General features: G+C 38.1%; 1 protein-coding gene across 2 annotated transcripts in view; it reads right to left on the reverse strand.

Moving 5' to 3' along the window:
* The window catches only part of ARHGAP42 (Rho GTPase activating protein 42), a 165,600-nt gene that overhangs the window by 99,077 nt on the left and 45,806 nt on the right, over positions 1-20,717 (reverse strand). For both annotated transcript variants that reach the window (XM_021381312.1, XM_021381309.1), the window contains exon 3: positions 9,954-10,015. In XM_021381312.1, coding sequence (XP_021236987.1) covers positions 9,954-10,015 — 62 coding nt within the window. The remainder of the gene's footprint in view (positions 1-9,953; positions 10,016-20,717) is intronic.

The following is a 20,717-nucleotide window of genomic DNA, read 5'->3' on the forward strand; positions in this document are numbered from 1 at the left end:
TCAAAGTAAGAGCACTAGCTCAGGGACAGGCATCTAAAAGAGATGTTCAAAGTAAGAATAACTGGAGCTTCTATGGACACTTGAAAACATAAAAAGCAATCTAAGTGTTCTGCAAACCTTAAGACAACATCCCAATGAGAAAACTTCAAATGAAACATCTTTAGCAGGGCCATGGCTGTGGGCTCATGCAGATTACACTAGTTCCCCAAACTAGAACGCTGACAAAAAACTGTATTGACTAGCTTTCTTCTGAAAAGATGTTTGTTAGTTGAATTGTTTTTATATAAAGGCATCTTAGTTTGTATGTATCCTTAGGTACATAAAGCACTTGCATCATTTTCCATTTTTGATCACCTCTACCAAGACACTGAATAAGATGAGGAGTAAGTATGTGGGTTTCAGATTACTCCAGAGAGCAGATTAAATTAAGAAAAATTCTCAAATAAATTGTTCATAGGAATGAAGTACCTTTTCTCATACCACGGAGAGAAGTAGAGATAAAATTGCAGTTCATTAAAAAAAAATAAGTGCAGCTGGTCAGATAACAGTGTGTTCTGAAATTATTAGAGAGTTGTAATGGGTACAGCACATGCCCTCTGCTATGAGCAAATCCATTCCGTTCCTCTCCACAGTCACACGCTAAATAATACATAACTTCATTGCTGGAGGGTTGGTCGGTCTAGCAAAGTTCTCCTTGCTTTGAAATACTCCTAAGTGCAAACACCGGTTAGTAACATCTACAAGATGAACTCACAACTATCTGAACTACTGCAGACACTAACATGTCATTACAGTATAATCGTTCCAGACACTGTTCAGTAAATGCTTCTCAAAGCAGTTTGGGAAGTTACTGTCTTGTAAAGCAACATCACATTCACTGAAACACAGAGAACATGAAATGAGTATATGAAAACGAGAACAGATTGAACTTACAAAATGAGAAATACCAAGCAGTGTTCTAACCACTCACTTTGCAATTTGACTGAAGGACTTCATGTCTGTCTCTGAATGGGGCTTTTCAAAATTGGACAAGAAATGCTATTTCGTGAATGTTCTCTCCTAATTGAAAAATGCTGCAAAGTACACCAGAAATTCTCTGAAATTTGGCCACGAGCTACAGTTTTACTGCACAATTTTCAATAACCACTTCCTATTCTTATCTGTAGTCACTGCTGGTTAGTCAATGCACAAAAAAAGCTACTAAGGCACCATGCCAGCCTACTAGGATACTGTAAAAATCATGAGGTTGCTTACAGCCAGCTGTTAAATCTTTTAATAAAATGCCCCACAGTCCAAAGATTAAAGACTCGTTTTATATTGCAATAAGCAGAAATCACCCTAGCACCTTCCTAGCTACATATATACAGGGAAGTAATTGCAAATATACGGGCCTCAAATATAGAAAGAAAGGAGGAGAAATTTTAAAAGGTAAATGAAACAACTGCATTCATCTTCAGTGTAGTACTCCTGCGACAAACATCATGATAAACAAAAAGGGAAATTCCTCAATTTCCATTCTCAAGAAGAGCAAATATTAAAAGGATGTTAATTATCAAAGCCTTCTTACTCAGGCTTTGTATACAGTTTTTGGCATCTCTGACAAAAAAAAAAGTTTGCTACAGGAAAATAACTATGTCATGCTTCAAACTCAATGGCACCCATCTTGGAACACAGCAATGTCTGTCTGAAAAAATGGCCGGGCTGCTTTCTTCCTCAGCTGGTAGGTTTAGGAGACAACAGTGTCAGCAAGGGCCAAGCTGAGCAGGACCAGGTGCAAAAGGCTTTGCACATGCTATAGTTCTTAACTACATACATTTATACTGAGAAGAAATTACATTTTTTAAACACAAAGAAAATAGAAAAAAGGAAAGCTGACAGAAATCCGGCACGAGGTCTGGACAGTATGTTTTCTGTTTATTTCATCACAACAGTAAAAGTCTGAGGAAACCCTGTATTCCAGAGTCCTTTCTGCAAGCTTAAGCGGAGACCTGTATTTTCACACCAGAAGTCTGCAGGTGGGCAGCAGTTACAGGTGGCGCTGTTTAAAACTACTTTCTAGTGAGATCTGTTTGAGCTTTTAAACATTATTACCACCAAAAGTCACAGGATGATTTCATGTTTACTTTATTTCTACATAAATACTGCAGTCAACAATTCTAAAGAATGAAAATGATTACAGAAATTTAGAAATATACTTTAAAAAAGTTAGGAATGTACCTAACCAATTCTGCAACTGAAAAATAACATTAAGAGTTCCATATGTATTCCATTAACATATTCCATTAATATCTGAGAAACTTACAGAAGCTGACACTACCATCTGGGAGAGCCAGTTAATTAGGCACGAAGAGCACCTAATTTTAATTCCAAATATGTGTCTTTTATGTGGCGGAAAATTCAGAAACATCCACGTGTACACATAGATGCTAAATGTTAAACAACATTAGTGATGACAGAAAGTGAGCTGTTTACTTTTATTACTCTGAATTGCACTTCTGTTTTTAAATTGAGCACAAATGTTAAGAAACATTGACTGAACATGTGTATTTTTGCACTTGAGTGGTGTTGAGAAAGACAGCAAAGAGGATTCCTTCTGGCCTGTATCCTGGTTTCAGACGGGACAGAGTTAGTTTTTCCTTCACGGTGTCTGGTATGACACTACGGATGGCTTTAAGAGAAAAACAATGTTGACAGTACGCTGATGTTTTATTTGCTGCTGAGCAGTACTGCACAGAGCCATGGACACTTCAGCTTTTCAGCTTTTCATACTGTCCTGCCACTGAGGAGGCACAAGGAGTTGGAAGGGGACAGAACCAGAACAGCTGACCTAACCTGGCCAAAGGGATATTCCATACCATATGACATCATGTGAAAAAAGCCTTGAAAAATGGCATGGACTGGCTGCATATTGGTCAGTGGGCAGTGAGCAACTGCATTGTGCATCACTTGTTTCTTATATATTATACAATTATCACTACTATTATCTTTTTTTTCATCTTCCTTTTCTGTCTTAGTTTATAGGGTGGTCTGAAAGCAAACCTTCCTATTTATTTCCATGGAAAATGCAACTGATTCAAAGAGTACAATAACACTACTCAATATTCAGCAAATTCTCAGCTACAAAACTGGTTTTCAACACAGTCACCACCATTAGCTGTGCATTTTCACCAGCCATAACAAGAGCCTGCATGGACATCCAGAAAGTGGCTTGTCTTCCCGGTCACTGTTGCCACCGCTGAAATGCACCACCCACCACCTCACAGAGCTCACATCCACTGTTTGGTCTCCAGAAACATTCAGCAAGCATCAATGAATGCCAGTAGGTGCATTTTTTTTCCACATGGAAGAATTCAATGACACACCTTTGCTTCATAAGCATTTCCATGCCAGATGCCATTTGTCAGACTGCCCCTCTACTCCATCTGTCACACAGTAACAAAATGGAACAGACCATTGCTGGGAAGGTTCAACCTGCACTGCCATACCACTAACATCTGCCTCTGATGTCATGGGCCAACATAATAAAAGGAGGCATTACTTTCAGAGCAGCCCTCATGAACACTTTGTATCTCAACTCATGAGCTCTACTTCATTTTTATTTTTTTTTTAATTCTCTATCCCACTGGGAGATGGAATGAGCGAATGGCTGTGTGGTGCTACACTACCTGCTGAGTTAAATCACAACAGCCTGAGACACAGCAAGACGGAAAGCAGCAAAGCAAATTCTTTCTGACGAGCAAACTAGAGATCATATTGCAAATCTGCCCCCAGGAAGCCTGCAGGAGAGAAACAAGACTCTCTCTGATTTCATTTTCAGTTACAGTGATCACAGATAATGCATGTAGACAATTGAATAGTTAAAATATTATCCTTTTTCATATTAACTACATCTAAGGAATTACTATCTCCTTGACTGCAATAATGGCCCAGAAAGTCATTTTCTTTGAGTGAGCTGAAGTGAGGGTAAGTAGTTGATAGAAAGTCAAGGTCGAAGGAATTATTTTTCCAGCAGGATCACTTCTCCAGCTATGCTCACTACACAGTCAGACCAGCACTTGAACCAACTCAACAGAGAAGACTTGACATCTTCTTAAATGGTCCAAGAAATACTCTACAAATACTAAAATAGTATGAACACAAAAGCATTTCTCTAGGTGTTGCTCCAGTTCCCTCCCATTTTTTACACTGACAGTAGTTCAGACAGGAAGCTGACTCAGATTTGGGGCTGAAATCTGGTTCTGAGCGCCATTCACAAGTGAGAAGTTTTTGTAGCAGTTACTCCAAGTGTTCTACAGTGAAAACAGCAGAAAATTACAAATCGCTGATGTTCACATCCTTTCTCTTCAGCAACAAATCCCAAGGCTCAGAGGCAAAAATCTGAACAACACAGTATTATATGCTTTAAAAATTAGAATTAATATTATATATGTTAAGGACACATTATATTTTTCTTCAGAAGAGGCAGATGAAAAATGTAAGCAAAAAGTTAATCTCTAAACTAAAACGGAAGAAATAAGCATGTTCTACAAAAACTGAAGATTCACCTGAATAATCTAGAAGGTAAAAACTTAGAAACATATAATGTCAGTACGTTATTTGACAGTTCCTTTTTAAATGCCTACTTTTGCCTACAGCGTATCTGAAAAGCGTGCATTTCTCTCCACAGATTTCGTAACACAAGTCCAGGCTGGAAAAATACAGCTACAGTGTACAAACAAGCATAGGCTATTCAAATCCCACCCGTACAGACAAAAGATCCAGGATCTTCCCTAACCTGGCTGCAGAAACTTTTCAGATATGAACGTGGCTCATTCTTGCTTTATGCTGATTTATGGAATGATACCTCTGTGAGATAAGATCTCTTCTTTCACCAGGCCAATGACTTCAAAACCTGCGGTGAAGTACTGACTGATGCTATTTGAACAACAGACTTGTTACAGCGGGGTGCTTCAATCTGCCTACCAGTCACAAGAAGCCCTTAACTGGTGTTGTGTTTTATTCTGATAGTTGGGGATCTGAGACCAGTTCCAGGAGGATGAAGGCATGAAGGTAGTGAGGTTGAAGATAATCTGCTAAACTCTCCAAACATTAGGAAGTAGCTATGGCTTATCCAAAGGCTTCCAAGAACAGGCTACAGTAAGAAGGATGAAGCAGTAACCATCCCATCTTTACACTCTGACACACAGCTCTACTCAAATGTTCTAGATTTGAGTTTCTTCTGTCCAGGCAACTACTGAGCTTTTAAGCTCTCAGAAGTAGATGTTTCCCTCAGACTAATCCTTTAGAATACCAACTTCCCTTGCCTCAATGGCACAAGAGGATTAGGACATAACCTGCTGATGCAGTGCTTTCATCCTGCTCTGCACATACACCCTTCCAGTCTACTTCCAGGCATGGAAATATGGTGACATCTGCAGAGACAGCAAAATTTGGCAGTGGTAACTCTACCCTGAACACAGAATAAAGCCCCCAGTAATATATTCAGTAATGGAAGACTTAAGAATGAAGGGTTTTTTTTTCTTTTGTCTTCTCTAACATTTCTTACAATATTTGTAAATTACTCAGATCAGAAAGCAGAACTTCTTTACGGAAAGGGTGTTGGAGCACTGGAACAGGCTGTGGAGTTTCCTTCTATGCAGATATTCATGACCCACCTGGATGCCCACCTTTGCAACCTATAGTTGGGAACATACTTTAGCAGGGGGGGTTGGACTCAGTCTCTTGAGAACCCTTCCAGCCTCTGCAATTCTGTGATTCTGTGGCAGAATTTGAAGTAAACAGCAGCTGGGAGAGGGGTGAGAGCAGCTGTGCCCATTAGGGTGAAACAACCACAGAGCTACATTAAAGATAACGTAACACTCAAGATAACACATTCAGTACTTCAAATTAATAAGGGATCTCAAGAAAGAGGAAGCCAGTAACAAGAACCAATCCATCTACAGTGCCAAAACAGCATTAATTCTATGACAGAAACAGGAATTATTATTTTATATTACTCCCAGTCCATTTCTGTTTGTTACATATTTTACTAACAGAATCAAATGAATAGGAAACATAAATAATGCCTGAATACCTAAAATAAAAAAGTGTATCATTTATTTAAACAAAAACAATGCAAATTCAACAAGAGCAGAAGGAAATTATTTTAATTATGTTCCCTTGATATGGACGAAAACACTCGCATGAAGTTAAACTACTGCAAATCTCTATTGTTCCCTAATAATCACTAGGAAATAGAGGCCATTATTTTACCCTCCCTGGTGGCTTGCTGCTGAAGACACTGGAAAGGCAGCAGGGATAGCTCTAACTTTTTATTCCATTGGTACACTGCTTGTAAATCCCAGAAGTCAGAATCCAGCATTTGCCAACAGCATCAGTAAATTAACAATGTGGAATGACATACCAATGTTGTGTATTATAAAAGTTGTCTTATGATTTGCTATTTCCTCTAATTATGTTCTAAGAGGAAGTATTTGGTGCACAAACACTGTTATTTCTAAGACTGCAGTTCTTCTGCATCAGCAAATAAAACCAAGGACACGAGATATTTACCCATAATAATCACCAATTTATTACTGCTGCCAATAATAATGGCTGCAAAGCTTTAGGCAACAGAACATTTATTTATAAAAGACACAGTTCTATTTCATTTTACACTTCAATGTTTTTTCCCAGTAATACTGTCCATATTATCTTGTTTCGTTAGCTTCTTCCAAAGAAAACAAAACCAAGTTCTTTTCTGTTATTCATTTAAGAAGGAATAAGAGTTGCTAAGCGTTTCTCAAACTATTTTCTAGACCATTGGAAATAATTGTGTTCACTGGGCAAGCATTCCAACACTTGCAGTCTCCACATTCACTGAAACAAAACCAATTTTATCTCCGAAGAATTTAACAGACAGTTACCAAAGCTATTCAGATGAAAAATAAACTAATCATATCAGTCTGTACTTTCCACATTCAAATCTAATTTATACTCTTATACACACACTTGCCAGAATCATAAATACATCAAATTTGAAGTAAGGAAACAAAATCATTAGTTAGTAAGTAAAATTAACATCTGTCAATCCATACTGCCCTACATTCAGCCTGAGCTGATAGAACACTGTCTTTTATTGTTGCACACTTCAGGGATTAGAAGGCAGTTGTAAATGACATGAATAAGTTTGTCATTACTCCGGCTAGTTGTTTTACTCCAATTCTTTTCCAAAAAACATCAGAAAGAACAAGCTAGATACCGTATTTCTAGTTACTTTTCCACGTTTTCTCTTTCTATGCAAAAATAAAGGAAATCAAGTGCTAAAAGTCCCGCATGCCTTGGCTCAAGCTCACCAGTCAGCTGACAGCCTTTTCTGAAATCATCACTAGACTGCAGGCTGGCTGGCTGAAAGGGATTCCAGCAATGGAATCGAAGTGTACACATACTGCTTCAGACTTCCTCAGAAATAGTTAAGAAATGTTCTGAAGATTTCACAGTTAAATCATAAAGTTCTGAAGAAGAAAATTCCTATTATAAGCTATCTGTTCAGCATCTAGCATGGCACACTATCCTAACAGAGACCTCTGGATTCCATGATGCACAAAACCGCAGTAAGAAGAGATCTGGAGAATCACAAATATCTTAAGCATCTTGGACAAAGGTGGCCCTTTCCTGATTGCCAGTATGTCAACAATGCTTTGGCTATTTCTGCAGAGCATTTAGAACTTGGTGACCTAGGGGCAGAACAACAAATAATGTAGCCCAGGTATACTACGTGCAGTGGAAAATATCTCTATCATGTAAATGTCATCACAGTTGATGCTGAGCGTAAACTTAGAAAATGAATAAACAAACAAAAAAGAAGAAACTAACCTTTCCTCTTATGAAATTTACCCATGAAGAATAGATTGAGCGCAAAAACTGTGTAGTGATCTGGACAATATGGTTTTATCCTGCGTGTTATTTTCTCAAGCCTCAGGCTCTCATTTTTCCACTCGGCTCTAATATGACTAACTATTTTAGGAAGATTCACTGCAAGAATAATTAAGTGAATTCCAGCAATAGGATGACCAAACTTTTAAAAAACTGACAAATTCTGTTTGCTGAATTTTCTTATGCAAGCATCACTGACATGATAACTGTATGTCCATGAAGATCTCAGCACGTGCATTCAGTCTGAAGAAAAAGAATGGTACTGTTTTCAAACCCTTCAAAATGCTGGATGTGAATGATTTACCACCAAGTACAGTCTCTATATGGGAACTATTTCCCACTTGATTTACAGTGATTTGATGACTGCATTCTACTAAATTTGTAGCAACATGCAAAATATTTTTCCACAGGACTGAAATCTCATACAAGTCTCTGACCCTGCAGTGGGATCCAAGAGCTCAGCTCTTCAATTCATGCATACTCACTGAATTCACAGCAAAATAATATGAGAATTATCTATTTGACTGTTCCTTTTTCACTTAAGAACATTAAGGGCTTTGTTTCCCCTCTAATGGTCTTTCTACAAGATAAACAAGTAAAACATTTCACTGAGATATCAAATTGTAAAACACAGAGAGGCCAGAAACTTCTGAAAGTGAAAAAGTGACGCATCTGAAGGAAGAAAAAAAATAAAGAAAAGAATGATGTCATGGGAAATTACATACATTTATTGGGAAAGATTAACCGGTTTGAAAACTAAAACCTTCACCTTTTCACTGCTTTTCCTTCTTCTAATTGCTAGCTCAAAATTAACTCAAATGGGAAAATTATTCATTTGAAAAGCTGCTTAACTAAGTCATCAATATGCATCGTGGTAAACATGTTTTAAGGTGGCAGTTCTGAACCTTCACCTTCCCAATATCCCCCTCTGTTCCACATACTGAGGATGGATTAAAAATCAATAGAAAATTTTTCATCAACCAAAAATTCTGCCCCAAGTTTTTCTAAACCCAAGTTTAGATAATAATAACTATGTAACTCCACCATATGAGCATTTCTCATTTTGCCACTCTAGAGTACTTATACAAGCAGAAGTGGTGGGAGACTTACTCTCTGTTTTTTTTATACTCCTAGGAACAAGAGAGCCTTAAGTAAGGTTCTTCCTGGATTAATAAATTTCCCCAAATCTGAGTCAGAAAATCTTTTCTTTCACCTCCTGAAGTACTTGTAAGTGAAAGGGAAACAAGGACAGACACAATCAGTGGACAGATTTGTGATGATTCATCTTTCACAATATTAAAAAAAATCCCCCTAGTGCAGTTAATCCTTAAAACTTCCTTATTCGTGATTGACTTCCATGGAAGTAAAGTGTAGCTGTGTGATTTACGTGGAACTTTAAAAAAAAAAATCCTTGTAAGAGAATACATTTCAAACTTCTTTAACGAAACTACATCTGAAATGTAAATGAATGCATACTGCAGATTCATCAGTATGGAAACAAAGGGAATACAAATAATTTAACAAAGGACAAATCTGACAGGTCTGTTCTATAATATATTGTGCACAAGTCTCTCAGAGGTGATAAATCTGGTTTCTCTTCTTAACACATCATATTTTGATCACTGTTGCACATTCTCTGGTCAATACTGCAAGAATTATTTCATTAAACAGGAATACTGATCTTGATTCCCATTCCAATATATTTGTTTACAGTTTGTTTATTGTGCCTTGTGACTAACTGGCAGGATGGGGAAAAGGAAAGGTACAACAGCGTTAAAAGCCTATTTTGAAAAAAAAAATAGAAAACAGTTTTTGGATTGGTGTAGAAGTATTTGGCTGAACAACTCATTAAAAACTGCTGAAGTCTGAGTTAGCACATTTCTGCCTTTGCACAATTTCAAATGATTCTTATGAAAAATTTAACACTCAGAGCACAAATTAAAAAAAAAAAATTAAAAATGCACTTCAAGAGGAATAGAAAAAGGCCTATTTTATATAAAAGGAGGCCCAATGCAAAACATTTTTGCTAGCAAACTTACCAGTCGTCTCCTTTCCTCTTCAACAGCAATCAGGAGCCGAGCAAACTCTTTCAGTGACTGAGCTGAAAAGGAAACCACAAAAAAAAAGGGTCACCATGAGATTTAAGACCAGGAAAATCTGTTAACAGGACTGATGCTGTAAGTGTAAGATACAATTCTTACGCAGTACTTCCCTGCAGTCATTATCCAGTAAATGAAGCAAAGACTGAAGTGAGTAGCAGGTCAGCAATAGGTAAAAAGGAAAGGAATCTGAGCACTGTCAGGTGTTTAAAAAAAAAGTTTTGAAAGGAATGTGGCAAACTGATTATTCTGAAAGATGCCAAGACCAGTCTCAAAACAAGTAATTTTACATTCAGACACAACATCAGACAGAAGAGACTGCAAAGAAAAATCTTGAGTTTCTCATATTACAGTGCCGCCACAAAAATTCCAAAGAATAATGCTAAATATTTAGGTGAAAAATTGAAAGTCAAGATTTCAGAATAATTCTGCTAGAACTGTGAGAAGCCTTCCTCAAAATTGCTTTCAAGTATCAGTCAGGGCCCATAAAAATGGGCAAGAAAATGGAAAATGATCCAAAAAGTCTTAAGGCTTCATTCTCATGAAACATGCAGCACAAACCTCTCTACAAAACTCTTATATATATTACTTTTCAAGGGAATATGGGTTATTCAGAATTCAGCATCACTGCTCAACAGACAAAAATGTCAGAAGAGAATCAATATTTGAAAGCAAAGTAGCTCCTCTGACCTTCTCCTGAGAGCTTCCCTCAACAAACTTGAGATGATCTAAATCACCTTTTTAAGCGGGTTGCGGTAATAAAGGGGGGGTTACAAATGGGCAACAAAACTTGTGGAATTTTTTTGAAAGAACAGGCTTGAAAGGAATAAAAAAAAAAAAAAATCTTCTTCATAGATTCTGAGGGTATGCTAACAAAACTACTGTCCTCTTTACTGTTGTACTGCATTTTAGGTGGCAAGGTGCTGGTAGCTGGGTAGTTGCAGGGGTGGCTCTGTGAGCAGCGCCCAGCAGTGCCCCATGTCAGAGCAGAGCAGCTCCAGCTGCTCCCACAGGGACACACCGCTGGGCAGAGCTGAGCCATGAGTGATGCTGGGTGTGCCTCTGGGAGAGAAAATTGGAGGGAGGGAAACAGTGCTGTGCAACTGCAGCTGGGAGAGAGGGGTGAGAGATGGCAGAGAAGCGGCCCTGCAGCCCCCAAGGTCAGCGCAGGAGGAGGGCAGGAGGTGCTCCAGGTGTGGAGCAGCAGTTCCCTGCGGCCCAGGAGAGGCCCATGGAGGAGCAGGCTGTCCCCCTGCAGCCCGCGGGCAGGGCACAGAGCACATCTCCATGTGCAGCCATGGGAGAGCCCACAGCACAGCAGTGGATGAGGGCTGAAGGAGGCACAGCCCATGGATACCCCTGCAGGAGCAGCCTGGGCTGGAGCCCGCAGTGGGGCAGGAGGGCTGGGGGAGCTGCTGCTCATGGGGGACCTGTTTAGTTTGCTTTTGGTACTCAATACCTTAATCTGTTAACTTATGGTCTCCTGCTACATAAATCCTTCTCATGCTGAGGCTGATTTTCTTTCTGTGAAGGCAATTAGTGAGTGATCTCCCTGTCCTTATACGCCTTTTCTCATTATATTTTCTTCCCCTATTCCATTGAGTAGAGAGAATGAGAGAGCAGAGTGATGAATCTTAGTTGTCTATCAAATGTAAAACCACCAAAGCTATTTTTTCCATCTTCTTAAGTGCTTTTACCAAATTTGTTACTCTAATAATATGGCTCAATCCCTGAAAAACTTGATTAAGTAAATTTTCTTGAGGATCTGCTGTATTCTCTTACTTCCTAAAATGGAATCAGTATCTAGCTTGCCATAGGTGTATTTTGAGCACACGCAAATTGCTGGACCATCCCCAAACTGCTGCTTTATCCCAACAAAACCTTGCAGTGGTCACCCTTGCATTCTTCTTGTTCTCTTTTAACTTTTTATAGCTGAAGAACCATTTATTGTTTGCTCCAGTTTCTTCTGCCAAGACCTCACATCGTTTATTTTTTCAGCTATAACGTTATACCTGCACATCCTGCGCTCCAGTTCATTCTCTGCTGACAAATCCTTCCTATCATCACTCATAAGCTCCCTGTTCAGCACAAATACACCTGGTGAGTTAGACAGTCATCCTGTTCAATGTCAAACCTTTTCCCATAAGACTTTTCCTTCAGACCATAAATGCCAGAAAATAAATTTTGGCACGTTTTCAGTAAGAGAAGTTCTACATCTCCTGTACAAGCCTTTTAGCTCAGAATTATGTCTGACATCGAGACCTTGGTCTGCTGTCCACTGAATTAGCTTGATCACTTACAGTCAACTCATAATATCTCACCTGTCAAAGCCAAATAAAGAAATAGCTAACTGACTGGTTAAGTCACCTGAAGAAGAAATAAATAAGGAGAGCTGAAGCTGGTGAGGCACTGACACAGGCTGCCCAAAGAAGTTGTGGATGCACCATACTTGGAGCTGTTGAAAGCCAGGTGAGATGAGGCCCTGGGCAGCCTGATCTAGTGGGAGGTGTCTCTGCCCATGGCAGTGGGTTGGAACAGGATGGGCTTCAAGGTCATCCAAACCATTATATGATCCTCTGATTCTGTGCCATCAGTTTACTATCATGTACAGTATCTATGCTCCCATTTATGCAACCCTAAAACCAAAACAAGCAACAACCAAAACACACAAATTACCTTCTGTTTTTTTATGTTAGCACCTTCCAAAATTTAAGGAGAAACTATCCTTGCCTGCAGAAAACAGGACAGAGCCAGCTTCTCCTTTACACCTGTGGCAGAGCGATTCTTCACCCACCACAAAAATGTATATATATATTTGAATAAACTATATAAAACATGTTGTCTGAGTTTTACTACCTACTCAGGGAACTAGGATGCACTGCAGAAAAAAAGCTGCATTTCTAGTAAAGCCAGCAAGATAAACTGTTTCCATATTGTTTTAGTGAAATAATTGGTCATTTTTAACCGCAAGATGATGTGTTACTGCAGTCACATGTTAGAACTCCATACCCCTCTCCTTTTTTTGTGTTTTATTGTGGAGTCACTTACAATGACAGAAATATTTCAAAGAGAAATTATCATGCCTAGCATCATATCTTCATGAGGACACAAGACCCAAAACTTACCGAAATTACAGTTTTCCCTACCCACATCAAACTCTATGGTACTCTTCACTTAAGCTTCTAATCATATCATTAAAACCATCCTTATTACAACAAAGTCTCTTGAAATTTTCTTTCAGCATCATCTGTAATGAGAACATTAACACTTTACAGCTTCTACTGGCCAAGCACAAATACTGCCAGCTCCCAGCCCCATAATATATGTAAATCACATGGAAAAGGTTAGGAACAGACAAAAAAATAAGTAATGTAGGTGAGAAGAAATAAAATATGCTTTCTAGTGAGACAACATTCAGTGTTTAAAGTTCAAAAAGTTAGTAAATAATGAAGAGTAGGAACTAGAAAATGAGCAGAAAGATGGCAAGAAAAAAATAAAATTAAAGCAGTAAGACAAGGTTTTGATGCAGCTTTCTTATTTTATGGCTTAACTGGAGGGATTTTAATTTCTAAGTCAAAACTTTTGCATAGGATGTAAATAAAAGCAGGTCGGAGAAAAAAAGTATAAAAAATGCGTTCTGTAGGTGTACAAATCTATATGATATACATCAAGCAAAATCTTAAGTTACTAACATAACCCCTATACAATGACTCAGTTAAAGACTGAGAAGCTGTTGACATCCTCCTTTCCCCACTGCGTCATTTTTGGGGTAGATTATAAAGGTCAAAGTTTCATTAGGAGCACAGAACCCACACTCTACAGCAGCACGAAAGCAAAGTATGTCTCTGATCCTAGAAATATTGTTGTTGCGGAGACATCTTCACATCAGTACTGACTACACTGCCCAGCCCTCAAACACATTTCATTTTTGCTGAGCATCCCTTTCCAGCACAGGAGGTACACAGGGGAAAATAACAAGCACACTGTGTAATTCAGACAGTACTGAAGGATGCACTGCCTGTACACAGATGGAGCTCAGCAACAGTCATGTCTCTGGTGGCTTCTGTGGTTCTTCTGCCCTTGCAATTGCACTGCATAAGCACCACCTACCACCACTAGCTACCCTACAGTACTACTCAGTATTGCAGTACTTCTGAATCTTTTGTATCAGTACACCCTTCTTTCCATAGGATGTACGATATCATTATAAGCACAGTATGTCCTCAGACAACTTCATCTGCGTCTGAGGCAGCGGGAGGTCCCCTGCTGCTTTTCCCTTCTTTCTTCTTTCTTTTTGTACAAACCTCCTTTCGTTGTATATACGTGATAATTCTGCCTCATTTTGGCACTCTGGCGGACAACAGAGGGATGAACAACGCAGCCCTCAATACAGGGTGCTGGACCTTCCCAGGAGCAGCTAGCCCTGGGGCAGGCAGGCATCCTGAGAAGAGCTCAGCAGCTTAGCTCCACAGTGAACGAGGGACTCACAAATGTTCCTTCAATAATAATATGAGATACGTTGTGTAATTAAAAAATAGAAGATTTTGAAATCAGAATCATGGGTGTTAACCATGGCCTATTTCTGTCTGTCACAAAGTCCATGAGTTCCACCCAAACGTCACAACCCTTCCTTATAACCACAACATGCCGTTTTTAACCAGAATATGCTCAGAGGAATTAAAGTGAACTTTGTAAATACAAGAGGGTGTGGGAGGGAGGAAGAGTCAAATTACTTTACAAGAGGAAGTGCCATGGGAATATGCTGTTAAGAAATAAATGCTGAGAACATATTGATAATGTAGAGTACAATACGTAAACTAACATCTTTTATAATAAGGTATTTCAATTATTTTCACAAAACAGTTGTTACTGATAGGATGCTTTAAGTTACACAAAGTGCAGCTTTAATCAACTTAGTAACATGTTATTCCCTCCAAATCATCAGTTTACATAATCCAAACAGTTGTACAGACTGCTTCTTATTTAAGGGTTTTTCAAAGGATTTGTAAGATACACTTGGTATTATGACGGAAATGTTGTCTGTGAAAAGCCAACGCCCAAGAAGTAAAAACAATTGTATATTTACCCTGCTCTATACTTGTGGTCTCATTCATCACGATTAAAACAGGTCACCGGTTGTTTTCTCTGGAGTGTTCTCAACCCAGCAATAATTTGTTGCAAAATTTTCCTTGTTCAGGAGAAGCAGATTCTACTATTTTATTTTTAAAGTCTTTTAAATCATTTGCTTCACAAGGAAGCAACTAACAGTATCAATAGCTTAAAGAGAGATGGCAAAGATCAACAATGTTTTCTTCTTCAAAATTAAGTGTGTTTTGTGTTTCCTTTTTTCATCCTGAACATTTCACGCGTACCATACAGCTCTACAAACACGTCCACCTGCATACTCAAAAGCGAACTTAATCTTAGTGTAGAACCGTGAGAGAGAAGAAAGAGGATAAAAATTCCTTTATCTGAATTTATTAAAGGTATTATTAAGAATATGCTTCCTTTATGATTTAGAATTCTCATTTACTGTATTAGAATCAACCCTGAGGTCCACAGGGAAAACAATAAATTTTATGCATCTTTTATTATATACTTGTGTAGAGAATGCATCACCTGGAAACAACATGTTTAGGGAGATTACTGAAGCTACTCTACCAATAATTAGCTTAATACCATGGTACAGTTTGAGCTGCACTGCTAGATGTTACACACGTTAGGTTTGATACTGTCCATATTTAATGAGTGAAGGGTATATAAGGTTATATAACCTAGCTGAAAATCAACTCAATATATAATCTATATATTCAGTATATAATCCAACTTGGTATAAAATCTAACTCAAAGTGAACTCAAAGATATAAAGTCAAGTTTGAAAGGTAATGTTCAACCCGAGATAGAATGGAAAGTTACTGTGGAAGACAGAATTAAAATAAATACTCTTTTTTGTGAAATGGACAGTTGGTTTAACTTATGGTTGTTATACAGGCTATCTTAAATAATGAGTAGACAATATTCAAATACTCTAAACAACACACTAAACAAGATTTTATAGTATTTCAAGCATCTATTACCATTATCTTCAGGTTTGTGAATGCCAGGATAGAGAAAACATACAGACAGAAATACATTGTGCTGTATGTTTTACTTATCGAGAGAATCTAGTTCAGTAAATGTGCAAAAAATGTGCAAGGCTGGCAGAGATTTACATCTTCATGAACCAACTGGGGCAATGCCAGCTCCCTGCACCCAGCCCTGCTGGCAGGAGGACCAGCTAAGTGCATGCCCCCCAAAGACTGGTCACCTCTAGCACAGACACAGAGCAGGCTCTGAACTCCTGCTGAGTATGAGCACCAACTAATGCCTCCAAGGGAGTTTTTCCCAGTAATATATTACCACATCAGAAAACAAAATGGACATTAGACCCATAAGGAAATTTCCTAAGGATTAACACTGGTTTACTAGACTTCAGTGACAAATCAGAACGAACGTAAGAGTAGGTGGGAGGGCTGGGAGATAAGACTTTCTTTTCCACTTCTGAAATGCAACTAGATGTATTCTTAAATAGTTAATGTCTCACAGAAGTATTTCCACAGCTTTTAATGACAAGTCTTATTTGCAGACACAAATGCTATTTCAAGCAGTTTTTCAAAAGCCACAACATCAAATAAAATTTCCATGTTTCTTTCTGTGGCTTTAAGCCATACTGAAAAAGCGTGGGGGAGGGGGAGGGGGAATGTAGGATAAGGGAAGCAACAGATGGTTTCCTGAGCAGACACAAAAAAAAAACCAAAAATCACAGATTTCAGATTAATACTGAGAAGCCACCACAAGTATCCGGAATAAAGACTCAATAACTTGCTTTCTCAGTACTTTATACACAACAGGAACTGTGGCTGTCATTAAAGCCACATGGGATATGTAGCATCTCTCCGAAGGAAACAAAACTGCATGTCTCAAAATGTCACCACTGTGGCAAATCCAAAGGAGGGCTGTCCTGAAGTACAGACCCCAAAGCCCAAAATTCAATTTATTTTCCAATAGGTTGATTATGCATTTAAATAGACCTCTATCTTAGAGGGCAGAGATTTCCTTTAGCACCATCATAACCTGGACTGATTGGTTAAGAATTCTTTTTCACACTTTCTTTTCTTCTGAATAAAGCCTATAAAACATTGAAAGCTTACAGTTACCTACAGTTTTAAACAGAATTACAAATGCAGTTTAGCCTAAAGGGAACACGCTGCAGGATCAGCACCTTAGTTTGCAAACTCACTGAATAAAGAATCCTTTGTGCAATGACTGCTACTGTTTCTTCTGCCACTTTTGTACCCCAGGTATACACTTCCCTGACTTTCAAAGTAGCAATATTTTTTGGAGAAACTTCAGAAGTCTAAGATCTGTACCATAAATAACATTTACTGGGAAAAGAGATGAGAAGACGAAGGGGATGGAGGGGCAAGATGGAGGGATTTGAAATTGTTGTTTTTCTTATTAATTTGTTTTCTGGGTTTCATTCCCCAGATATCTGAAGAAACAGAGTAATTGCTTTCTTTTCTTTTGGCTTAAGGTAATATTGCTTATGTATTTATGTTAATTTCAGTTTGTAACCTAACAGCATGTCCAATAAGTTTTAGCTTTTAGCTGAAGTGGTGTCAAAAGTTACATCAGAAGTTTCCACTGAGAAGGGGACAGGGAAAAAAAAGAAAGTTGAACAGCAAAATAATGGCTCATCTCTTCATGGGGTTTCAGTATTGCTCAAGTTTGGAAAAGCAATATTGGAACAGCTTCCTTATCCACCATTTGGTTTCTCCTACTGCTCTAAACTGGGAATCAGATCTAATGGATCTGTAATAAGGACCTCATGCATTCCTCCAGTCGGTGTTTACATTTACCACAGCCTCCAAAGGAACAGAAACAATGCTATCCGTGTCTTCCCATAACACAAAGAAATGTACTTCTCATAGTCAAAGATATGGGCTGAAGCAAAGATTCAAGTGTACGGGTTTTAAAACAACATGGAAATACTAACAGACACTCTCGAGCTGACAGGAAATTCTGATGTTTCAAGAATTCCATCATGGGAACAGGCACAAAGTTATGGGCAACTTGACCTGCTCTGTACTCCTCCCAGCAGAATTAAGACCTATGAAGAATGGACAGTGTGACACAACTTCAGACTTAATAAACGAACGTTCTCACTCTCCACTTAATATTTAATATGATAAGCAAACTTGTGAAAGTTTAACCCGAAGATTTTTTTAATCAATTAATATCATTATTTTTATTTTCATCATTCAGATTTTGAAGTAATTTCTAACTAACACAGACTTGGAATTTTTCACTGTGATTAACAAAAAATAAAAGATTCCACCCAATTTCAAGGACGGCTTATTGTGACTTAATACAGAAATGCCCATAAGAAAAATAAATAGCAGCAATTGCTTTGAGAGTTCAGTCCTCCCAGAGAGCACAAGTTGAAGTGGTAATCTTTTTTCCTGTGGCCATTTCCACTCAGAATTGTGGGGAAAGGTATTTTGTCAAATTTTTCTCAGTTCTTGAAAATAAGTGCGCTACCTTTCAAAACAACTCTGAATTTGCCAAACAAAACCATTATATACCGGAAAATAAAAGAAAGAATGGAAAGAGATACACAGAGAGATGAATTATGCTTCATTAAACTTCAGCAAAATATTACAAAAATGAGCGCAGAAAGAAGACCTATGCTTGAAGTTATGCTTCAGGGACTACATGCTGTCCTTTCAAGAAGACAACCTCTTTCACTACACACTAGCAAGCACAGAACCTCACCAAAGCACAGCTACCAAAATCTGTATAACCAAATGTAAATAAACAAAAAAATATATACATGATTTTCTCTATTTAATTTGAGTTAAAGCACTGTTGTCTCAAGTAGATGTGCAGGTATTTTGTTCTGCATCAGAATTCGGAGCACACTGGACAGAGGCGCTCCACATTCCCCATGAAGACAAAAACAGAAACTGAACTTTCACAGATCTAGTAACATTCCCACTGCTTGACCTCCATGGGTTTATGGCATTGAATCCCTATAACTTTTTAAGAGAGCATTCTCCACGTAGATGTTTAAAAGCCTTTCTGCTGCTGGCTGGCTACCAGGTCAAGCATTCTTCTGGGTTCGGGTCACACTAGAAATTGAAAAAAAAACAGCAGAGAAAGCTAGCAAGTGCACATGGAAGCTCCTGACTGAGCATGGTGGACATGTACATCTAAATCAAACCAAATCAAGGAATGAATCAAGACCTGAGCCTCACCGAAGCCCAAAACTCTTCAAGATGCGTTTGAAAGCGCAGTGTAACGTGCATACTGTACTAGGCAACTGGAATTTTAACTCATGAGTATTTTCATCTTGCAAAATTTAATGAATAAATATATCAAGGTATGTAATGATTTATTTTTTCTAAACATATGTAAAGCATAAAATGTAGGGCCTTTATTAAAAGTAAAAATCCTTTTCCTCAATGTAGAATTTTACTGAAACCAACCTTTGGTAGTGTTACGTATCTCAAGCCAGCCATAAATTTCATACTTGAAAGTTTTTTGCTATAAAAGGTAGCTACTGTGTCACAAATATGTAAACAAAAAAAATACGTTTTTGATAAAACTGAAAACAATACTTTCAGCGAAGACATTCACACTTTCCACTCTACTTCTTTTCAACAATATTCAACAAAAAAGTGCACATATGTTTATTTACTAGTTAAGTACTAGTTAAGTACACAAGAATGTCAGGTTATCTAGAACTTCCACGTCTGCACTTTTCAAAGACAGTACTTAGAGAGACAATCTTAAGACATGCAATGTTACACAATTTAAATAAATCAACCAATTATTTGACTTAATAACAGTAACCTGACATGTCCCACTACTCACGTTAAACCTTAAAAAGCAAAAACAAGTAGAAATCTCTAAATGGATCAATAAAGTCAAAACATTTCCTAGAGCCCTGAAAGATTGTTGATGTTTATAATGACAGTCCAGACCACGGTATGAGGAAAGGAAAAGAAAGGGAAGGGAATTATTACTCAAGCACTACCACTACACTTATAACACTTTATTTAAAAAGCACCTGTAATATTTCTACTCCATATTAGCGTTCTATGAAAATAGTAAATATTTGGAAAATATGTAATTCAATTTAAAGATTTGTTTTCTGAAGTGTGAATTAATACCAAAGATCAGTAGCTCAGCCTTACACTTGACAGACTAGACTCTGTGTACCAGCTATTCAAATTTTGCTTTCATTGCATGTAGACAGGCTTTGTCCCTCAAATGGAATTCTCCGTGGTGAAGCTTACAAACACAATCTGAAACACTTTCTATGGCCCGTAAGTTTGTAGACCAAGAGGGCTGGACAGAGAATAAAAGAACAAGTATGTGTTGGTTCACCCCCAACAAAGCAGTAGAGTTGGCACCTACAGCTCTGGCAGGGCTTTGGTATAAAAAGCTGTATCTAGATGGTTAGCTTACAGCATCTCTCCCAAACCATGGTGTCATTAAGTGGCAGCAGAAACATTATACATCATCTAAGCAATTTATTCTAGTTCGTTAGGAACATGGGACTGAATGGATAATCCCACACGTCACTTGCTCACACAATAAACTATCAAAACTATTTCACACATTGGTGTATCACTTTTCTCATCTTTTCCCTTCCTTCTA

This window comes from Numida meleagris, chromosome 1, assembly GCF_002078875.1.
Source record: "Numida meleagris isolate 19003 breed g44 Domestic line chromosome 1, NumMel1.0, whole genome shotgun sequence".
In the NCBI taxonomy this organism is placed as follows: Eukaryota; Metazoa; Chordata; class Aves; order Galliformes; family Numididae; genus Numida; species Numida meleagris.